General features: G+C 42.8%; 1 protein-coding gene across 4 annotated transcripts in view; it reads right to left on the bottom strand.

The window, feature by feature from the left end:
- The window catches only part of COBL (cordon-bleu WH2 repeat protein), a 295,152-nt gene that overhangs the window by 16,767 nt on the left and 257,889 nt on the right, over positions 1-20,496 (bottom strand). For all 4 annotated transcript variants that reach the window (XM_055347086.2, XM_031013210.3, XM_031013212.3 and 1 more), the window contains one exon: positions 10,358-10,667. In XM_055347086.2, coding sequence (XP_055203061.1) covers positions 10,358-10,667 — 310 coding nt within the window. The remainder of the gene's footprint in view (positions 1-10,357; positions 10,668-20,496) is intronic.

Consider the following 20,496-nt stretch of genomic DNA (forward strand, 5'->3'; position numbering starts at 1 on the left):
ACTTTTACTTCAAAGTATTTGCCTTTATTTTAAAGTATGCTTGATCACGTCACTATGAGACATGGAACATAATGATATCAATAAGAATTAAAAAAAATAAGATAAAAACTCCACTGATTCTACCATTTTGCAAAATAGCAAAACAAAACAAAAACCCACCCCAAGCTGATGAAGATGTGATGAATCTGACAGACCCACATTTGTTGCTACAGGTTTTAACTGGAGAGCAATGTGGAAATACATATCAAAAAACACACCAACAAAAATCACTTTATCTTTGTAAGAACTTTGGCCCATTAATCTCTTTTTTAATAATCTGCTTTAAGGAAACCCAATAGAAGGAAAAATATAAATACAACAATGTTCATGTAAGAATTCTAGAATGTCCATCACTAGGCAGTTACCTAAATTATTACATATATATTTCAAAGGGCATTAAAATCAGTAAATATGATGATCATTAAGTCTATGTAGAAACACACATTCATGCTTATGTTAGCATGTTATGTGAAGAAATCAGCACACACATATATGGAAACACTGTGATGATTTAAAAATAGCAAATACCTTTGGACAAGGCGGAGACAGAAATCTAACAAGAAACCAACCAGCATGACTTAAGGAAAAGGATGAATTAGGATGAATATTTTACCCTTTTTCTTTAGAACTGTGCTTGGCTGAGTTCAAAGCAGCTTGAGTGACAGAGCAAATTTTTAGCCAGCAAAATTTAAAAGGATAATTTTGTCCTTTAGTGAACAAGAATTCTTTCCTGCAAAGGAGTCTGCATTCTTCTTACACTGCACAGAGTAAGCACTTTATTTTGTTACTGAGTGTCTAGCAATCCTAGTGTGTGGCTGTCAGCCTGAAACTGTAACAGAGAGGCTGTACAAGGTCTGAACAGTCTCAGCCCTTCAACACCTTCCTCCTCCCAGGCTCCGGGCTCCCTGCCCTCTAGAAACAGCAGGAGCCCAGCTCCAGGCGCTTGGGGCTGCTTCTGAGCTGGTTTCTCCCCTATCCACCAGTTACAGCTGCCTTTCTGGAGTCTGGGGACCCTGTGCTCAGCCCTAGTCCTTCATCCCTGTGTTCTTTCCTGTCCAGCTCCCTCCCACCACTGGCCTCACTTGACACACTATAGAGGTTGCCCCGGATGCTGCTGCTTGGTTCCAGGCAATGCTGGTACCTCTGCATCCCACCTCTGCTCCAGCTTTGCTCCCCCACACTTCAGTGTTGGGCTGGCTCCCTGGGGCCCTGCTTGCCCTGAAAGAAAGAGTGGACATGAGCTAGGAGCTCCCAGCCTGTGTGCACCGTGGAGTGAGGGAAGGTCTGGCCACCACGCAGCCCAGGACCTTGTTTGGTGTTTCTCCTGAGGCTGCCAAGCTCCTGGCATCTCTGAGAGAGGAAAGAGGAGCAGCCTGCTCTTCTCTTGATGCAAAACATGGCGGCTGTGTTCTGAGCATGTATGAATGGATTATCTAGCAAAAGCCAGAGCCAATGGCAATGTAGTGATTTTACTTTCCAGTGTAAGAAAGCATGAGGGAGAGACAGCAGTATTTTCCTTCCTTACTAACTCCCATCTACTTCTCTCCAAAGGGTTACTAATGGATTATAAACATTCCTCTCTCTTTGCAAAACCACCAGATTTATGCCCTTAGTCATTGGGCTTGGAGGCCAGTTCCCTGTGGGCTTAGCAGGGGAGCCCTAGGTATGTGTCCCTGAAGAGTTAGCAGTCAGCAAGAAACATCAGCCTCTGTTAGCTTAAAGTAAACCTGCCCAGATGTTTTTCTCCCGGGCTTCCTTCCCCCCCACCAACACATACCCCAATCTTTAGAAATGTTCCTTATTGACAGTTTGTTCTGGCTTAAGATCAAGGAAATAAATGCAAACAAACACAGGGAAGACATTTTGATATCAGGCTGCATGTGTTGAATAAGTACTGCAGTTATTTTCTCACACGGAGTTGGGGACTCTGCAGGGAATGTGAATGTTTAGGCTACTGGGGCATGCAATATGAGGGACACAGCTCAGCACCGGCAAGTTTCAAACCAGAGTCTGCCCAGGAAGTGAACCTGCGTCCTGGGGCCCAGCCTCTTGGGATGGTCGGAGGGTGGCAGGCTGACCGATCCACCCAGCCGGGTGTGTGCAGGGCTTGCTGAGCCTCTGCATTCATACCCCAGCCTCCAGCAAAAACGAGAACTAGGGGCAGTCAAATTCAGTTAGTGCCAGGAGCCAAAAGCGCTTTTTGATTTGTTGTTTTCATTTGCTATGAGGGAGAACGGGCTGAATCTGACCAATCCGAAATGTACAAGATGGGTTCATAGCACGAGGTCACTTTTTCTTTTTGATGAGGCTAGTACAGTGGCAGAATTAATGAAAAAAAAAAGTCTGAGAGGAGAGAGATGTTGCTTTTAGGTAGCAATCCAATTTGCTAATGACAACCAAACCAACTCCTGTGATTTCAAAGTGATTACTTGATTAACTAAAGGCAAGAAGCCTGGGAAAATATGCAGTTGATGATAGTCATATGTGCTTAACCTCCCCCTTCCATTTGTAAATGTTCCTGTATTAGCAAACTTCAGAGTCCTAGAACAATGGTGCCCAATATAACATGAGCCACATGTATAATTTAAAATATTTTATAATAACATTGAAAATGTATAAAGAAATAGGTAGAATTAATTTTAATAAAACAATTTAGTGATTTCTGCCAATAATTAATATAAAATTATTTCTTTCTGTACCAGATTTGATGCATATTTTACACTTAGAGCACATGTCAATTTGGACCAGACACTTGGCAAGCGCTCGGCAGCCACACACATACTGGACAGTGCAGCTCTCCAAGGTCTCACATGTGTTTTAAACACTCCTTTGTAAATGCAGTCACAAAGTTTCAGAGTTCTAGAAGTGGTCTGGAATGTAGAAAATGTTTCTGAATGATTCCGTAGTCACAAAGTTCTTATGCAATCCTCTCTCTGTATCTGAGGAAAGGGGGATTGGTTCTAGGATCCCCCAGAGATACCAAATTCTGCAGATGCTCAACTCCTTTGTATAAAATGGCATAGTAGCTGGGTGCGGTGGCTCACGCCTGTAATCCTAGCACTTTGGGAGGCCATGGCGGGCAGATCACTTGAGGTCAGGAGTTTGAGACCAGCCCGGCCAACAGGGCGAAACCCCATTTCTATTAAAAATACAAAAATTAGCATGGTGGCGTGTGCCTGTAATCCCAGCTACTCAGGAGGCTAAGGCAGGAAAATCGCCTGAACCCAGGAGGCGGAGGATGCAGTGAGCCGAGATCGCACCACTGCACTACAGCCTGGGTGACAGAGTGAGACTCCATCTCAAAAAAAAAAAAAAAAAAAAAAAAAAGCATAGTATTTGCATATAATCTATGCACTCTTACACAGTCATGAGCTGCATACTCACCTTTCAGTCAACAATGAAGTTTCAAGGTTCTAGCTGGTGCCAAATGTTTCTAAATGCTCCTGTGTCACAAAGTTTCTGCAGTCAGCAGGTTTCAGAGGTTGGCTGGTGTGATCTGGGTCCCTCTGCACCTCTCACTACAGGCCCTCAGTCCCATAAGGCTCCTCATAGCCACAAGCCTGCAGGTAACAGCACAGCTCCTCACACAGTGCTTCTGCAGCCATCATCCCCAGCAGGCACCAACAAGTGGGGGCTGAGAAGGAAATGTACAGGCTGCCAGGCTGAAATGGGACATCGGGCACTCCAGGGAGGCTCCCTTCAACTGGAGAAGCTACACTCTCTACCTTTGGTGGCTCTGCATATGATTTCAGTTTGGCCTTACCGTTAAAAAAGAAAAAGCCCGACACCCACTTATTCAATCTCTCTCTTTTACTTCTCACAGCATTCCTGTGGAATTGATGTTCCCAAAAGGAACCCTAGAACTCAGATTTTCACAATAATTATACACAGTTAGATATTGCCTGATTATAGCAAGGTTGCTTTCAGAATTCAAGAGTTTATAATCAGTGCTAGTTCCACTGTTCCTTCCCTGCAGGTAGGAGGAGATACAGTCTCCTCTACTTCCCCATCCATCTCTCTCTCTCTGTCTCTCTCTCTCTTATATACACATACATGCACATATACGCATGCACACATATATATGTGTCTATTTATCTATTTTTCAAACATGTTATAAATAAAGAGGAAGATGATCAGAGCTAGATACAAGTTACAAAGATTACCTAGCAAATCAAATTTCTCCCCTTCCTCAGTCAGTTGTACATAACAATACCAGCAACAATAACACCAGCTACCAATTGTTGAAGGCTAGCAATGTATCAGGCACTATTGTAAGGAGGAGGTAGTGCATATCTCAATTTTACTGACCAGGAAATTGAACCAAGAGGTGAAGTCACTGGGCACACCACTGCCAGCCATGGGCAGTTCCTTCCCTAAGCAGTCTAAATGCAGACTCTTCAATCTTCACATTAAGTGATTCTTTAACTATTAGGAGCATTGGCTGGGGTCATATGTAAGGGACAGATGCCTGTTGGAAGAGTCTGTGAGTCCATGAAGTCCAGGGCAGAGCTGTGTGTGAGGCACACAGGACCTTCCCTGAGGGCCATGCCCAGGTGTCCCCAGAATGAAATGCAACCACCACATGCACATTTCTATTATTCCTGTTTAGATCTTGGGCTGAGCTCTTCCTTAGGAGTTTCTTCACTGGCTGTACTATGTTGAGAGGAAGACTCTGGGACTCTGATGTTCCCTTTACAAGGTCAAATTTCAACTGAGATTTATTCTGCAGTGAAAAATTATAATCGGATACAATCAAATGACTGGATGAAAACATATGCTTTTCAAATTGCAGCAGCACATATAACATATTCCAATAATTATTATTTTTTGAGATGGAGTTTTGTCACCCAGGCTGGAGTGCAGTGGTGTGATCTCAGCTCACTGCAACCTCTGCCTCCTGGGTTCAAGTGATTCTCCTGCCTCAGCCTCCCTAGTAGCTGGGATTACAGGCGCCCAACAGCACGCCTGGCTATTTTTTGTAATTTTAGTAGAGATGGGGTTTCACTACGTTGGCCAGGCTGGTCTTGAACTCCTGACCTTAGGTGATCAGAGTGCTGGGAGTACAGACGTGAGCCCAACGTGTAACATATTCTAATTATTACCAAGCATTCACACTTGCTCTTCTTAGAAGCATGGTATTCTTGAGACTCTTCAATTTAATGCCTTGGCTCCGAGGACACCAAATGGAGCCCACCAATGCTGCCATGTATGAAGCAGGTGCTGCAGCAGCAGCGAGGCCAGTCGAGCCTCTAAATACAACTGCACACAACCCAAGCAGTGAAGATGCCACTGGGCCAGGACAGTTTTTAGCTGTGGCCAGCCCAACATGGCTCTCTCCTTGGACAGGTGGCAGAGCTCTTGAGGAAATGGTGTTTGCCTCCAGCTTGTCAATGTGTGAACCCAGGCATCCCTAGCCAAAGGAGTCTAGATGATTTTGACCTCCATAGGGTGCAGAGAAAGGAGAAATAGCTAAGAAAACTAGAACATAGTGAGGTAGACCTTACACACTTGGGTCTTTCCAGGTGATGAAGGGTCTTAAGGCTGTTCCCAAACTGTGTTTAGTGAATACCCAAGTAACAGAGGGGTAGCAATAGAAGACACCACCTTGGCCAAGTTGATAAACCATGAGCAATCCTCATTTTCTTGATGACTGGGACTAATGCAGAGACTTTCTGCAAGCTGAAGATGTCTGGGGCTATCAGGGACAGCTTCACAACCTATCCAACTCCACTCTCAGCCTAGAGGCCTGGCCTTGCCAGCCAGACAGAGGGTGACTTCTGCTTTGCCTGAGCCCCTAAGGCCTGTCATTCAGAGGGGATGGAGAGGGCTCATGTCACAGCTAGGTCCTACATCTTTGTCGTTTGCCATGTAAGACAAACACGGGTTCTGGGAGCACAAATGGGCAGCTCAGGATGAGTTGTGGAAACCAGGTATAGGGGGTCATCCAGGGTAGGGCCAGGAGGCTGGACTCAGGGACCAGGCACAGGGCACCAGGAACGGTGATCATGCCCTCTCTGGGCAGCCTCCTCTTGATCAAGGTGGTGTTGGGTATATGTTTCAGGGGCACAATGAAAGAGGAGCTTGAGGTGCCAACTAGGGACGCTCTGCCAGGCTTTTGCTCACACTGCCTGTCAGAAAACCTCCTCTTTGCTATTGTTTCTCTCAACTGCCAGAGTCTGAACATGGATGCTGCTGTTTAGTGTTCTGATAGGGTTCTTCTGTGCAGGTGGCCAAGGTTAGGGCCACATCCCTGTGAACAGTGGTGGGTTCTGCGCTCTCACGAGTTCACCTTGAGTCTGGGCTGTCAGCCCCCAGGCATGGGTCCTCACTGTAGGGATCGTGACCACCTGACCGGCCTGCTCCATCGGGCCACACCTGAGTTCTGCTGCCTGGGCAGCTCCCTGCCAGCCCTGCCTTTACCACCCCTGTGCTGCCTAGGCTTTCGACAGGGTTCACTCCAGATGTGAATGCCAAGCCTGTCCCTGGAACACACTATTTTCATCAAAAGAGGCAGATTCTCTCTACGTTCCCAATCTTACGTGTGAATCGATATTTTTCAAGCAATATAGCACAGGGAATACTTCAGTAGCTACAAGTGTATTCCAAAGCTGACAAATAGACAAGCAATCTTGTTTCTCCCAAAGAGAAGTGGAACAATCGATGCAGCCTTCAGTCCTCAGGAGGGTGTAAGTCTGGGAACAGGCCACATCCAGCTTGCATATATGTTCCGTTTCACCCTGAGTGCCTGAATTGGTTGCCAACATTTACAATTTGAGAGACATCACATAAAAATCTAGATTTCTGGCTTCTCTTCAAAAACTGGCCACACTGGGTCTGTAACCCACAGGGTGACAGTTGGACAGAGGGAGCAGGGCTGCTCTCTTTAGAGAAAGCATGTGTTTTCCACACTGCCTGTGATCTCTCACGAGCTGAGCCTCCCTCAACCTTGCCTAACCCCTGCCTTACCCCTAAAGCATCCATATTTGCAACCCCTGCATTGCATGGGAGGCACTGCTTTTAAGTAATCCTGAAATTTATTGAAAATCATGTATTTGGGAAAAAATGTGATATACCATGCTGAAATCTCTGAATATGTCTAATTTGTCAGTTGAGACAATTTCTGTTAAAAAAAAAACAAAAACCTCAAAATGGTGCCCAAAAAACTGGATTCATTCTATGAAATCCCCCCTCCCCTCAAACACACACACACACACACACACACACACACACAAAACTAGTAATTCCATGCAAAGGCAGAGTCAATCCCAACTCTTTGGCAAATAACCCAGCATCACAGACAGGGCTGAGGGACTCAAAGAGCATCTTCATCCTCATCTGACTGATGAGCTGACCACATCCCAGTGAAGGAAAGTGATTGTCCAGGGCAATTCATGGTGCCCCCATTTCCTAAAAACTAAGGGCAGTAGTTCTGACAATGGGTACTACTTATTATATATGCAACATGCATGGTATCATCTGTGCTGGGCTTTTCCCAGGCTCATGACAACTCTGATAGATAGGTGGCATATCTGCACTGTGTATGATCAAAAGGTAATGTTTGGCAAAATTAAGGGGACTCTTAAAGGCCAAACAGCTAGTTAGTAGTGGTAAGATTCCATTGTAGGTCTATCAGGTTCCCGAACTCCCTCCCTCCCCACCACAGTACTCTCAAATTCAGTGGCACCCCAGAGATGAGGGCAGGAAAACACGCCATGTTCCCTGTTTGCATAAAGCATCAGGTTCCAAAGACTCAATGATTATTCTGGCTGTGGCCATAGTCAATATTAACCCTCATTATTTGGATAGAAATCAGCAAGATTTTACATCAACGGTCAGCACCAGCAAAGCAAACAATGAGTCCTATGCGCAGCATCCCTCGGGGTGCAGAGTAATGCATGTCTGATTAGTTTCAGATGTGGAATGCAAACCTGTGCAATCCCCATGCAAACTGCAGAACAGACGTGGAGATTACAGTAGAAAGTGATTTTTCTTTATGTTAAATGACTAAAAGGAAAAATGCCATAATTTTGCTCTGTTCTCACAGATGTAAACAACACAGGCCAACCTCAGCAAAATGCATCTTGTGTGGGGTAGGCAGGAAGGAACCAATTGCTGCCTTTGAATTTCCTTTCTGATGAAATATAAACTTGGTCTTGGAGTCATCCTAAGAATTGAAGAGCTATACTTTAACGTTATTAGGGACTGTGTATAACAACATGGGGAAGTGCTCATGACAAACTGTTAGGTACAAAGAAATATAAAGTATTATTGATAAGACAATTACACTAACCAGATACAGATTTGTGAGTTCATATGAATAGGGTTGGAACAAAACCTGAAAAATATATTATAAAAGCATTCATTCATTTTGGTGACTGGCTTATGAACTATTTCTTTAAATCAGTTTACCTTATTTCTTTCCTTTTTTTTTTTTTTTTGAGACAGAGTCTCACTCTGTCACCCAGGCAGGAATGCAATGGCGCGATCTCGGCTCACTGCAACCTCTGCCTCCAGGGTTCAAGTGATTCTCTTGCCTCAGCCTCCCAAGCAGCTGGGACTACAGGCAAGTGCCACCACACCCAGCCAATTTTTGTATTTTTAGTAGAGATGAGGTTTCACCATGTTGGCCAGGCAGGTCTTGAACTCCTGACCTCAGGTGATCCACCTACCTGAGCCTCCCAAAGTGCTGGGATTATAGGCTTGAGCCAGTGCACCCAGCCCATTTTACCTTATTTCTGTTAACATTTCCATAATATTTATTTGATGAGTTCTTACACTTATCTTAAAGACGAAAAACATTGGCGGGCTGAAGAGAATCAATATGCCTTTCTATATAATAAAGAAAGGAATCCTGACAGTGTGGTGTTGGTACAGAGATGGACAAATACACCAGTGCTACAAAAAGAGCATTGGAACAGAACAACGTGCACATGGACACTTGATGTCTGACCATAGTGGGGACAGGAATCAGTGGGAAAAAATAGATCCTTCTTCATATCACACCCAAAAATAAACCCCAGGTACAAGAGGGCCCAAATGTGAGAAAGCAGTTTTACAAGAAATTCAGACTATCTTTAGTCTTTTAGGGTACGGGAAGGATCTCTTAAATAGGCAAAGATTATATACATCTGAGAGAAAAAGGAAAAATTAAATAATATTAAAATGTAAAGACAATCATTGTACAAGAAAAGAAAACATTAATTAAGTTCAAGCCACAGGCTTAGAAATGTTCCATGTGTAAATAACTGACAAAGGAGAATTTAATAATCAAAAAAAGTAAACATAACAATGTTTAATTTAATTCAATTCTTTTTGAGACTGAGTCTTGTTCTATTGCCCAGGATGGAGTATAGTGGTACAATCTCAACTCACTGCAACCTTCACCTCCTGGGCTCAAGCAATCCTCCCATCTCAGCCTCCAGAGTAGCTGGGACTACAGGCACATGCTACCACACTCAGCTAATTTTTAAATTTTTTTGTAGAGAAAAGGTCTCACTATATTGACCATGCTGGTCTTGAACTCCTGGGCTCAAGCAATCCTCCTGTTTCAGCCTCTCAAAATGTTGGGATTACGGGCATGAGCCACCATGCCAGGCCAAACGTAGCATGTTTTTTAAAAGGGCAAAGGCTATGAAACGGCAATTAATACAATATAAGGCCCAAATTGCTAATGAATATATGACAAGATGCTCATCCTTCCTAATCAGAGAAATGTAAATGAAAGCTACATGAGATGCCATCTGACGCCTACATGCTGGCAAAGCTCAAGATGTCTACTGACCTTAATTACTGGCATCGGTGTGCAACAAGGGGACCTTGCAGACACTGGGGGGCCCGCCAACTGCATAAGCATTTCAGGTATCCCATAAAGCTGAAGACGAGTCTCTTTCCTGTCACTTTCCTCTTCTAGAAAAGTCTCTACATGTAAATAGAGACATATGTTTCTTGCTCATTGTTTCTAGCCCTGAAAAACTAGAACAATCTAAGTGTTCGTTATCAGGAAAACAGGTAAATAAATGAATGAACAACACAGATATCATCATGGATAAATCTTACAAACATGATATTGAGTAGAAAAATATACTTAAGGGTATGGTGCCAAAGCAAACAAGCCACTCTTACACAGTCTTTGTAAGTTACTGCAGATGCATAGACAGCACAGAGACATGCCTGAGAGCAGCTGCTGTGAATCAGGGTCGGGGCCCCTGGTGCAGAGCAGGTTGTGATAGCACGTGTTGGATCCCATGACAAAAGACCCTCTTTAGAGACACAGATGTGGCTGTGACTTCCGTACCCACCCATCCTTCCCATGACTCACCTCAGATGTGAGTTCTCAGAGCCATTCTTCTCCCACAAGGGGCTCTTCTGGGGACCCAGGTCTGGGGTTCCAGCGAGGTCCTGGTCACTGCAGTCTTCCTGGTCTGTGGCCCACTTGTCTTTGTATTTCATGCTGTCCTGCTGCGAGTCCAGAGAGACGATGTCTGAGGGGGAACTCATCACTCCTGAGTCCTCGGTCGTGTCCTCTGATGCAAAACAGCTGCCAACTGACACGGTCTCCTCCGCCTCTGACAGCACCTGCGGGGCTCCATCCGGGCTGCAGTGGCTGCCAGACCCCAGGGGCAGGCTTACTGGACAAGACACGGCAAGGACAGGTCAGCCCAAACCACTCTGGCGTCCATACTGCCTAACAAGTGTGACATCAGTCTGTCGGCCCCGCTCTAAAATTTGGGATTCAGGGTGCTCAAAGTAAAGGAAGACCCTCATTCAAATACTGCTGAATACTCCTGAAACATTTTAACTCACAGGGAGTCATTTGTGTAAGATTGAGGGCAAAATTTTCCCTCAAAAATCAGTATTTGATTAATTAGCCTTTTACATTGGTCTCCTCTCTATGGCTATAGGCAAGCACATTTAAAAATTCAAACTAATGACATGTTGAATGCAATTGTTTCTAGTCCGGCCTTTGGTTTAACGGAACTTGTTTAATGTGAGATCTTTAGAAAAACATTAAGACAATTAGAGTTTTTGGAAATATAAATAAGCAGACATAAATATCAGTTTGGAAACATCTGACGTGTATTTCATATTTGAAATCTGGCCTGGAAGATTCACGGCCCTACTCCCCAGCTTTTGGCTCTCCCTTAATTTTTACATGTGAGGCCAGTTTCTGTGGTTGAGGTTACCTGGCTCCTATGCACTAAATGTGATTCGCTGCAGGAGTTTGGTGAGCTGCATAGAGTGGCAACTTGCTCTCCAAGCCAAGTTCTGTCAAGCATTAATACTAATGATGGGTAGCACTATGGCTATTCTGCACAACTACCTAGCTATTTGTAGATAGCAATACATTAAGTGTAAGTAATGGGAGGTCATTATTTTTCTCTTACTGAGCTTCTAGATTCTCTAAAATTACAGAAGCCTCTATGCAAAGAGATGAAATTTGAAGGACAAAAACACACAACTGTAGCCCAGATGTATATTAGAGTTGTTATTGTTTTTTAATAAAAATAGATTTTAAACTTCAAGACACTTCAGGACATACGATCTAAGCACTATTTGTAACAGTCCAGAAAACAAGGACTGTGTTTTGTTGCAGTCCCAGTGTATTTTGTTTTAAAGTCATTCTTCCCCTAAATAGTCACTGGATGCCCAAAGTGAATTAAGACTCCTCTGGGAGTGCTCACTCCACAAAATCATGCACTGAGAGTGAAGTGACATCACAATTGCACTCAACATCACCAACATTTTAACTGGACAGGAGACTAACAACTTATCATCACCAAACCAAAAGAAAATCCCATCAGGTGATGGTTTATTTGAGATTCCAAACAATAAAACAAACGAAAGAACAACAGTTTAAAGACTACACATTTCACTAAAGAGCTCCAAGGTAAAGAATAGAACGAAAAAAAGGAATAGTTTAGAGCAGCGTAAACGCACGAGGAGATATGCTGAATGCAGTGATGCTGGTCTGCTGCGACCTCGCTCTTCTAGTTCTCTCCCCAGCTTTTGTGGCCAGACTCTTGTTCAAGACAAATATTGAGAAGAAACGTCGCAGTAGCTCCATTTCCCATGACTCCTCTCTTGCCTTCCCTTTTGCTGCCATCACTGAACAATAAAAACAGCACGTTTTTTCTGTCTATGTTGTATATAAAAAGTATGACAAGAGTAAAACTCTCAGGTCACAGAGACCTGGATTCACACCCTGGCGGAGTAAGGTAATGCTGCTGCCCACAGGGTCCCTGTTGCTAAGTGGGTGCCTGAATGTGAACGGCCCTGTGACAGGGCCTGGGGACACATATTTCCAATCCAAGCATGTGGGCTCTCTGGCACTCACAGCTTCTGAAGGGACAGACACGTACGCAAAGAATGACAGTGCTGTATGGTCACACCAACTCTCGGTGTGCTCCCATAGGCAGAGTGTGGCAGGCTGGACTGAGCGAGGTGGTGGCACACAGTAGGGGCCACACAAATGCTGGTTTAGCCTGGCTTACCCTCTTCCCTCTCCAGGGATTATCGCTGAGGCGCAAAGTGACCTTAACAAATGTGTCCCCACTAGCTGTCTGCTGCCAGGCCCCTTGGAGGAGGCCCTCAGTGCACCTGGTACATGCCCTCTGGAGACACAGAACACATCGCAGGGCAGAGGGACTCTAACCCACCTCCACCCCTTCTCTAGCCAGTTATAAGATCAGGAATGCTTGTCGGGTGATACATATATATTCCTCAGAAGTTCTGAGGCAATAAAAAAAAGTTCAGAGCCTGTGGTCTAAATTAAGCCACCTGCAAAGCCTTAAATCAACATGGAGTGAGAGGTCACATATTTGGTGCACACACGTGTTAAACCATTTACAAAATGACTAATGCGAGTGCTATTACCAGAGCTCCCCTTTTGCCCAGGCCAGCCCTCCTGCTCTCCATGTGGATAATCTTCCCATGGCCCGTGTGGCCTGGCCACAGCCCCGCGACACCATTCATGCCATTGGTGCAGAAGCAGGTGGGGGTGGGGGGCCTGCTCTCAGGAGGTTTATCTGCGTCTAGGGAGAAGAGTGGCACAGGAATTGAAAAGACAACTGTCTAAATGCTGGGAGAGGGAACATGGGTGAAAGGCCTTCTGCCAAAGAGGTGGGACCCGTCCAGGAAAGACCGGGCAGACCTCCCCACAGTGATGCCGGCACCTGCTCGGAGTATAGGGTGGGGCAGGCTGTGGCCAAGGGGGAGCACCTGCAAAGGCTTTGAGGAGGGTGATGGAGGCTGAGTGGGGAACTTTCCAGAGAAGCTTACTGGTGAGCTGTCAGAGAGAGCACAGATCTGAAGAGAAGGGCAGATATTCCTGTGAAGCCCCAACCTGTGTTGGTGTGAGTTTACAGGCAATTTCTGATCCCTCCTTTCCGAGGTCTGCTCTGTCCTGGGCATCTTTTGTGTGGAATCAGACATGCCCATCTCACTCATCCTGCCCCCACCCCACATCTCTTTTCTTCCTTCAGCTGGTTCCGATGATTAACCCCATGAACTGTAACATGTTTTGACAATTTCTGAATGAGATAATGGTGCAGGAGACTTTTTTTTTCTTCATCAATGCTAAACGGAAACTCAGAACATAAAAGGAAAACGTGTAGCTGCTTGGGCTGCATCGAGGTTGGGGGCCCAGGTCCTGTCCTCCAGATCCTGTGTGTGTCCCATTTCCCACCCTCTGTCCAGCCTCTGAGGGGCTTCCCTAGAGCCAGCGATCCAGGGACCCCAGCCTGAAACCCAGGGGCAGCAGGAGGAGGGCTGAATTGAAAGCCCAAATTGCACTCTGAACAATCCCCTTTCCCCTTTCTGTAAAATAAGCAGTTGCCTCTGACGGGCTCTAAAATCCCTTCTAGAGTGGAACTGTTAACAGTCTTTGAAATGCCAAATCAAAATATAGGATGTAAACACTCATTTTTACAACTGACCAGTGACTAATTAGGAATCTTTAAAAGGAATACAACATTGGCTTTGTCCTTTCTGCTATATTCTGTCTTCCCTGAGAGGGTAAGTCATTATTTTTGAGTTAATTAATGCACTGGCAACTTTGCTATTCTCTTAAGGCATGAACAATCTCTTTGAACTAAAAAGTTATTACTGCAGGATTTTTGCAAATGTGAAAAAGCACACTTACTTTGTCTTTAGCAGAAGCCTAATATAAATTCATGATTTAATTCTCTTCTAAATGAATAGCCACAGAGCCTGAGTAAGGAATATTAACCCTTCTATTGTCCTCCACCTAAATTATATAATCCCATGGTTCAGAGGCCATTACATATCTCTGAATGAGCTTTGGTAAATTCTTCAGCTCAAATATAAAGAAGAAAATGCTAACTTAGGGCTACTAGTTCCTCAAGTTGAACACAATTATTCTCAGTTAGGTACTAGTTTTTCTTTTACAGAGTCAGCAAAGATAATTCCATCACTAAATGTAAGTATCTTCCAAGTAATTTTGGAATGGATTCATTTTATTGTTTTATTAAATGCAAATTAAAGATCTTGTGTCCTATGATATTGCTCTTTTGTGGTTCATTAAGAAAGAGGATTTCTCAAAAGCCAGTTTCACCAAATTTATATGGCCCAGAGAAACTGTTTCAATGAAAGAAAAGCTACCTCGCCACCTCACACTGCTGCCTGTGGGTTCCACGGCCACTCACAACCAACAAGCAAAGCTGCACTTCATCTTAACCTGCGTTGACTTTGTTCTCTATGTTCTAGGCACTTGGAAGAAAGGGAAAAATTACAAGGTAAAGTGCTTCTGAACTAGTGATACAAACTGACATAAAGCATTTCAATAATTTTGGGGGGGCCAGGTGCAGTGGCTCACACCTGTAATCCCAGCACTTTGGGAGGCTGAGGTGGGTGGATCACTTGAGGCCAGGAGTTCGAGACCAGCCTGGCCAACATGGCAAAACCTTGTCTCTACTAAAAATACAAAAATTAGCGAGGTGTGGTGGTGCACACCTGTAATCCCAGCTACTCGGGAAGTTGAGGCAGAGAATTGCTTGAACCTGAGAGGCGGAGGCTGCAGTGAGCCGAGATCACACCACTGCACTCCAGCCTGGGCGACAGAGCAAGACTCCATCTCAAAAATAAATAAATAAATAAATAGAAATAATTTTTTGGCATATCCCTCCAAATAATTTTGAACAATCATGCATCTCCTTCCATTTTTCATTGACGTCTGAAAATTTCCATCATGAGTTCAGTTGGTTGCAATAGATGTACATTTTAATTGTGTTATAAATATTAATATTTTACAATTTAAAAATATTATAATTGTTTAAATTGTATTACCGTTTAATATGCCATTTACAATTAAATTAATTGTAAATTGCCATTTAAAAATATAAACAAAGGAATCTGGATATCATAGTATTTTCATGCCCAGGCCCCTCCACGTAAAAATTAGTAAAGGAGTTCTTCCTTTAACAGGCAGAATTTTAGAGCATGTCTCTTCTTCCTTGAACTTATTTCCATTTCACTACCTAACAGAATCTTATCCTAATTGAATGTACTTTATGCTTGAGTTTTTTTTTATTCATCAAGCCTCTTTGTATAGAATATGTATCTAAGTTAAAATGTAATTTTTATTTTCCCTCACCATAAGCAAGTTGTATTAAATTCCTTTTTGTTATCCTTGTGCTAATAGAAAACAGCCAACCAAAATTACATAAATGTTCTTAGAAACTTTGACATTTCTTAAGCAAAATGGTAAAATATCATTTGGAAATGCATTTCATAAGTGAGTGAGGCTTTTTCAATTAATTCCTTAAAAATGACTGGATTACTTACTGCTAGCATGAGGCAGGGTTTGGCATAAATTCAGGTCTACTTTTCATCTTATAGATATAAGCACTAGGCAAAGCTTGTCACATACGAAGGTAAATTAAGGGACTTTTGTTATGGTTACATCATTCCATTAGGTTTTTAAAACTTTTCCTCTAATATATGTCAAAAATCACTTCATTAATCTGTCACAAAAATTATGCTTAATGATCTATAATCTGACAACTCAATTAGATCCTTTGTCAATTTGGCTGGAAAGAAAAATTGGGAAACCACCTGATGTTCAAAAAGATTCGCCACCAACTCATTAAAGTTATTTATCTGCTTGATCTTATACCAATATTTCCATTTGTTCTTTTGTTTGAGATCAGGAATAAGGTTTGCCCATCTCAGGAAAGTGCACCCCAGTGAGATTCCTGATGGGTGAGGGGTATGTCTGTCTTTTATGAAGGAGAAGGAGGGCATCTGTAAAACTGGCATTGGGGAAAAAGACTTGGAATGATGCTGGTCACAGGTGAGTTCTCAGGCACATGAATTCCAGGAAAGAATACATGTGGAGGTATATAACATTTGGAAGTGGATTCCCTTGGAAAGTCCTGATTCTCCCAGAAGAACGTGTACCCAGTTTAAACCCACCAATGTACACAATACATTTCAGTCAATTTAAGAGTTGTGAAGGTGGGATTCATGGACAATACCACAGGAATACAGAAGTGGGGTCACTCATTCTAGTTAGACGACACAGGAAAGCGACCATTGGACTGTGTCTGAACACAAGCATGATTTTGGCAGGTAGAGGACAGTTGGGTCAAAAGATGGGAAAAATCAGAGAAATGCCAGGCTGCATGGGAAACATCAAATACTGTTGAGTGGTTGGAATCCCTAGTGTCTGTGTGCACACACAGGTGTGCAAATGTTCAGGAGGCACGGTTTGGAGAGGCTGGGTTTAGGATTCGCCTTTGAGAGACCCTCTGCCACCAGCATTATATAGATTCTGCTCTGAGTAGGCACCTCAAACTTTGTTCCCCTCTTTTTCTCTAATTGATTCCCTAGGCACAGTTTCCTCCAAGTGAAGTTTGCCTGTTCATTCCTTGTCAAAATCACAGCCTCTTTAGTTTCGTGGGCACTATTTAATAACATTTTATATTAATGCTCTTGTCAAAAATCCCATAGACCTGGGCTCCTCAAAGACACTGCATGATGAAGGTAATCAGTTGACTCCAGAGCACTACTATATATACACACACATTTTTATCTTTTCAAGAAGGCAAGATAATGAAGGTCTGAAAAACATTTATGGATCTAAAATTAGACCTGGATTCTCTTAAGAGTCAAGTGATGTATTCTTGGTATCAGCTCCTATTTCTTCACTATCTGAACCAAACTCTAGTCCTAGAATCTTAACGTGCCTATTAGAGTCCCTGGGCAGAGAAAATTCCAAGTTATTCCACTGTAACACAGAGCTGTGTTCCAACTGCTGTTCTTTTAAAAACATATAATAAACAGCTGCTGTTTTTCTCTGCCCACCACTCTCACTCTGTTTGTGTTAAAAGAATTCTGTCCTCTTGCAGGTAACCAATTTATCATATCTGGGTGAGACTATCTGCCCCTAACTATTTCCCTAGGACAATGTTATATCCAAAGATGAGTATGTGTTCCATGCTGGACCAATCAAAGTCCTTCTCAGCACCTTTCCACCAGAGGTGTTCAGGAAGATGGTCAGTCGGGCTGGAATAAATGGACTGGGTACAAGTTTTGGATAAATGGCTGCCATTTTAACCAGCACAGGGAAGAACTTACCCACGGACTGCAGAGGAACATAGTTCTAAGACAATGTTTCAGCTCCTGGCTCCAACCATGCCCATAATAAAGATTAGTCTCTTGGAAGTGCCAGTTATGTGAGCTAAAAAATCGCCACAAAACCCAATTATGCATAACTGGTCAAGACATACTTCTGTTTCTGAGAACTGAGGAGTCTTGTCTAATAAATGTCTAAATTTCCTTTATTTTATGCATATATCTATGTAACATTATGGTATTTCTATTATAGGAACCATTATTTTATATTAAATTACATATTAAATTGGACAGCTACATATATGTCTTTCCCTTTCCTAGATTTATTTTCCATTATTTGGATTATACACTTGAGTATAATCTAACTTAGGAGGGTATACTCTCGAAGCTCTCTTGCGTCTGAAGGCCGGCTCCATTTACTTGTTATCCTTGACTACCAGTATATGGCTAAACCAAAGGAAGATTCAGATGAAAATCCTTCTTCTTTAAGACTGTCTTCTCCGCTTCTCTGTTTTCTAGCATCTTGTGTCATAGATGAGAAGGCATATGTTCACATGATTTGTTTATAGCTATATATAATCCCTCTCTAGAAGCTAGTAAAATTTTATCTGTGGATTTTTAAAATTTTTACCTGAATGTGTCTAAATGTGCACATTTCTAAAGATGTGTATTTAATTTCCAAGAATGTTTTGATGCTTATTTGTTTTTCAATAACAGCCTGCTCTTGTTTTATGTGATGATCTACTGACATTTTCTGAGGCAATGACTAAAAGTATTTATTTTAAAGTTCTGTTCTATTTCCTAACTTAACTCTACTTCCTTTGGAGTAAATTTCTCTGACCACTTTGTTGTCCTTCTTTCATGCATTAAAAACAAAACTGTCTACCAACTCTTGGCTGTCTTTCCTGTGTTTAAATGGGGGTTATCAGCGATGGTACGGAGTGAATTTCTTTGCCGCATGTGAATATTGCTGTTTCCTTACTATGGATCAGAAAGCCTATAAACAGCAGTCACGGGTGCGGTGCATGAACCAGGACTGGACTAAGTGAAGTTCCACAGGGACAGAGACGGACGCTTGCATTCCGGGGCGAGGATTCCATTTGGATAGGGTGGCCAGTTTTTCTCTGTAGGCCACAATGCTGGCTTTGGCTGATGATGCTTAGAATCAGTTCAGCTACCCTGAAACTGAAGTTTCATTTTATTGTAATGTGCTTTTTTGTTGTTGTTGTTTTTAAGCAAATAGTTAAACAGGATTCCTTCTCTATGCCACTGTCATGGGCTTTAAGAGTAGTCTAAAATATTACACTATTGGCTAATTTACTATCAGATAGTACAGCTCAACACTGATATTTGCAAACCACATAACGGTAATTGGGTTTTGACATTCTGCAGTGTTCAAATGGATAATATTTACCTACCTCCTTATTTAGTCCACATGCCCCCTGTAGTGTGGATATTATTATTCCTATTTTGCAAATTATACAAGAAGCCCCAAGCAACAAATTATGTCACCTATCCCTGAGGGTGTGTGTTGCAGAAACACTCTGCTCAGCTTATAAAAAGGGCAAGTTCATTCAAACACCACAAAAAACCCACATGGTGGGCAGGAGTCAAATTAAGGTTCTTTAACCAACGTGTTACATGAATCCTACTGAGTATATCTGCATTTAGACTTTTCTAAGCCAAAAGATTTTCTTCCATGTTCTATGGAACAAATCTTGGATCCATTTATCTGGGAATCTCAACATATCTGAAACCATTTCTTGAGGCAAAAACCTTCAGTCCTTTTTTACACATTTCTGGGGCTTCACCTTTGAGGGAAGTGTGGGGCAGTGGATGGCCATCCCTGCTGGCAAGAACAAAGCTGGTGTCTTAGTTTTCATTGTCAAAATAGAAACTCTGTCTCCAGTTGTCTATCTATTAAAACACATAAATTTTATTTAATCAATGCCTCAGAAAGAGAGGTTCAGGGACCTGCCAAGGTGCCAAGGGACTCAATCTCAAATTGACTATGCTTTGGGTCTATTATGAAGCAAAGGTGAGGCAGCCACCATCTGAGATGGGCAACCTAAGAAAAATGCCATCCCTCCTTCTGCTGCTTTCTTCCAACTTCTATCCTTTCATCATCAGAACTCTAGAGAATAAAGTATGTGGCCTACTTTTACTTAGCTTTCCATAACACACTGTTCATCCATCACTCTGGATGTAAATTTGTTATAAAAATGACCAAATTATTAAATAAATGAGTGCTGTTTGACGCAGCATCCTCTCTGATCCCTTTGGCCTTGTTTCCCAAGAAGGCAGGACCGAGCTGTGTCTCTGTGGCTGCCTTTAACTGCATTTCCTTCTCCCTCTCCCTTCCCAGCACATATATTTCTGAGCTCTCCTAGTGTTTACTTGTAACCACTTAAGGAAAACGTAGATTTCAAAAATAGCATTAACATATTTTTATTTCCAATCATTTAAAATAAAAATTATTCCTTTTTCTAGACTTTTCTAATTTGAATAATACTGACACAAAAAGCTGCCTACAATCCCCTCTGAAATTCACTGTGATTTAAATAAGAAATAAAATAGATCTCTATGGATGATAAGAGAGGAAAGGAGTCAGACCATCCTGTTGCCTGACAGGCAGATGGCATCTTCTGGGCAAGCTGTGTGCCCTGCCCTGTGCTGCCCTCAGGGACCCAGGCTGACCCCGTTCAAATGGGCACTTGGAGTTCAGGGCATCTCACCCAGTCAGGAAGGCCTCCTCAAGCTGGCACACTGTGCAATGTAAATTCTCGATAATATAATTAATGTTTAGTGTGCAATAACAGAAAAGAGCATTCTTTGACAAAAGCTAAGAATCCAGATATCTGAGCC

This window comes from Gorilla gorilla, chromosome 6 (genome assembly GCF_029281585.2).
Source record: "Gorilla gorilla gorilla isolate KB3781 chromosome 6, NHGRI_mGorGor1-v2.1_pri, whole genome shotgun sequence".
NCBI classification, from domain to species: domain Eukaryota; kingdom Metazoa; phylum Chordata; class Mammalia; order Primates; family Hominidae; genus Gorilla; species Gorilla gorilla.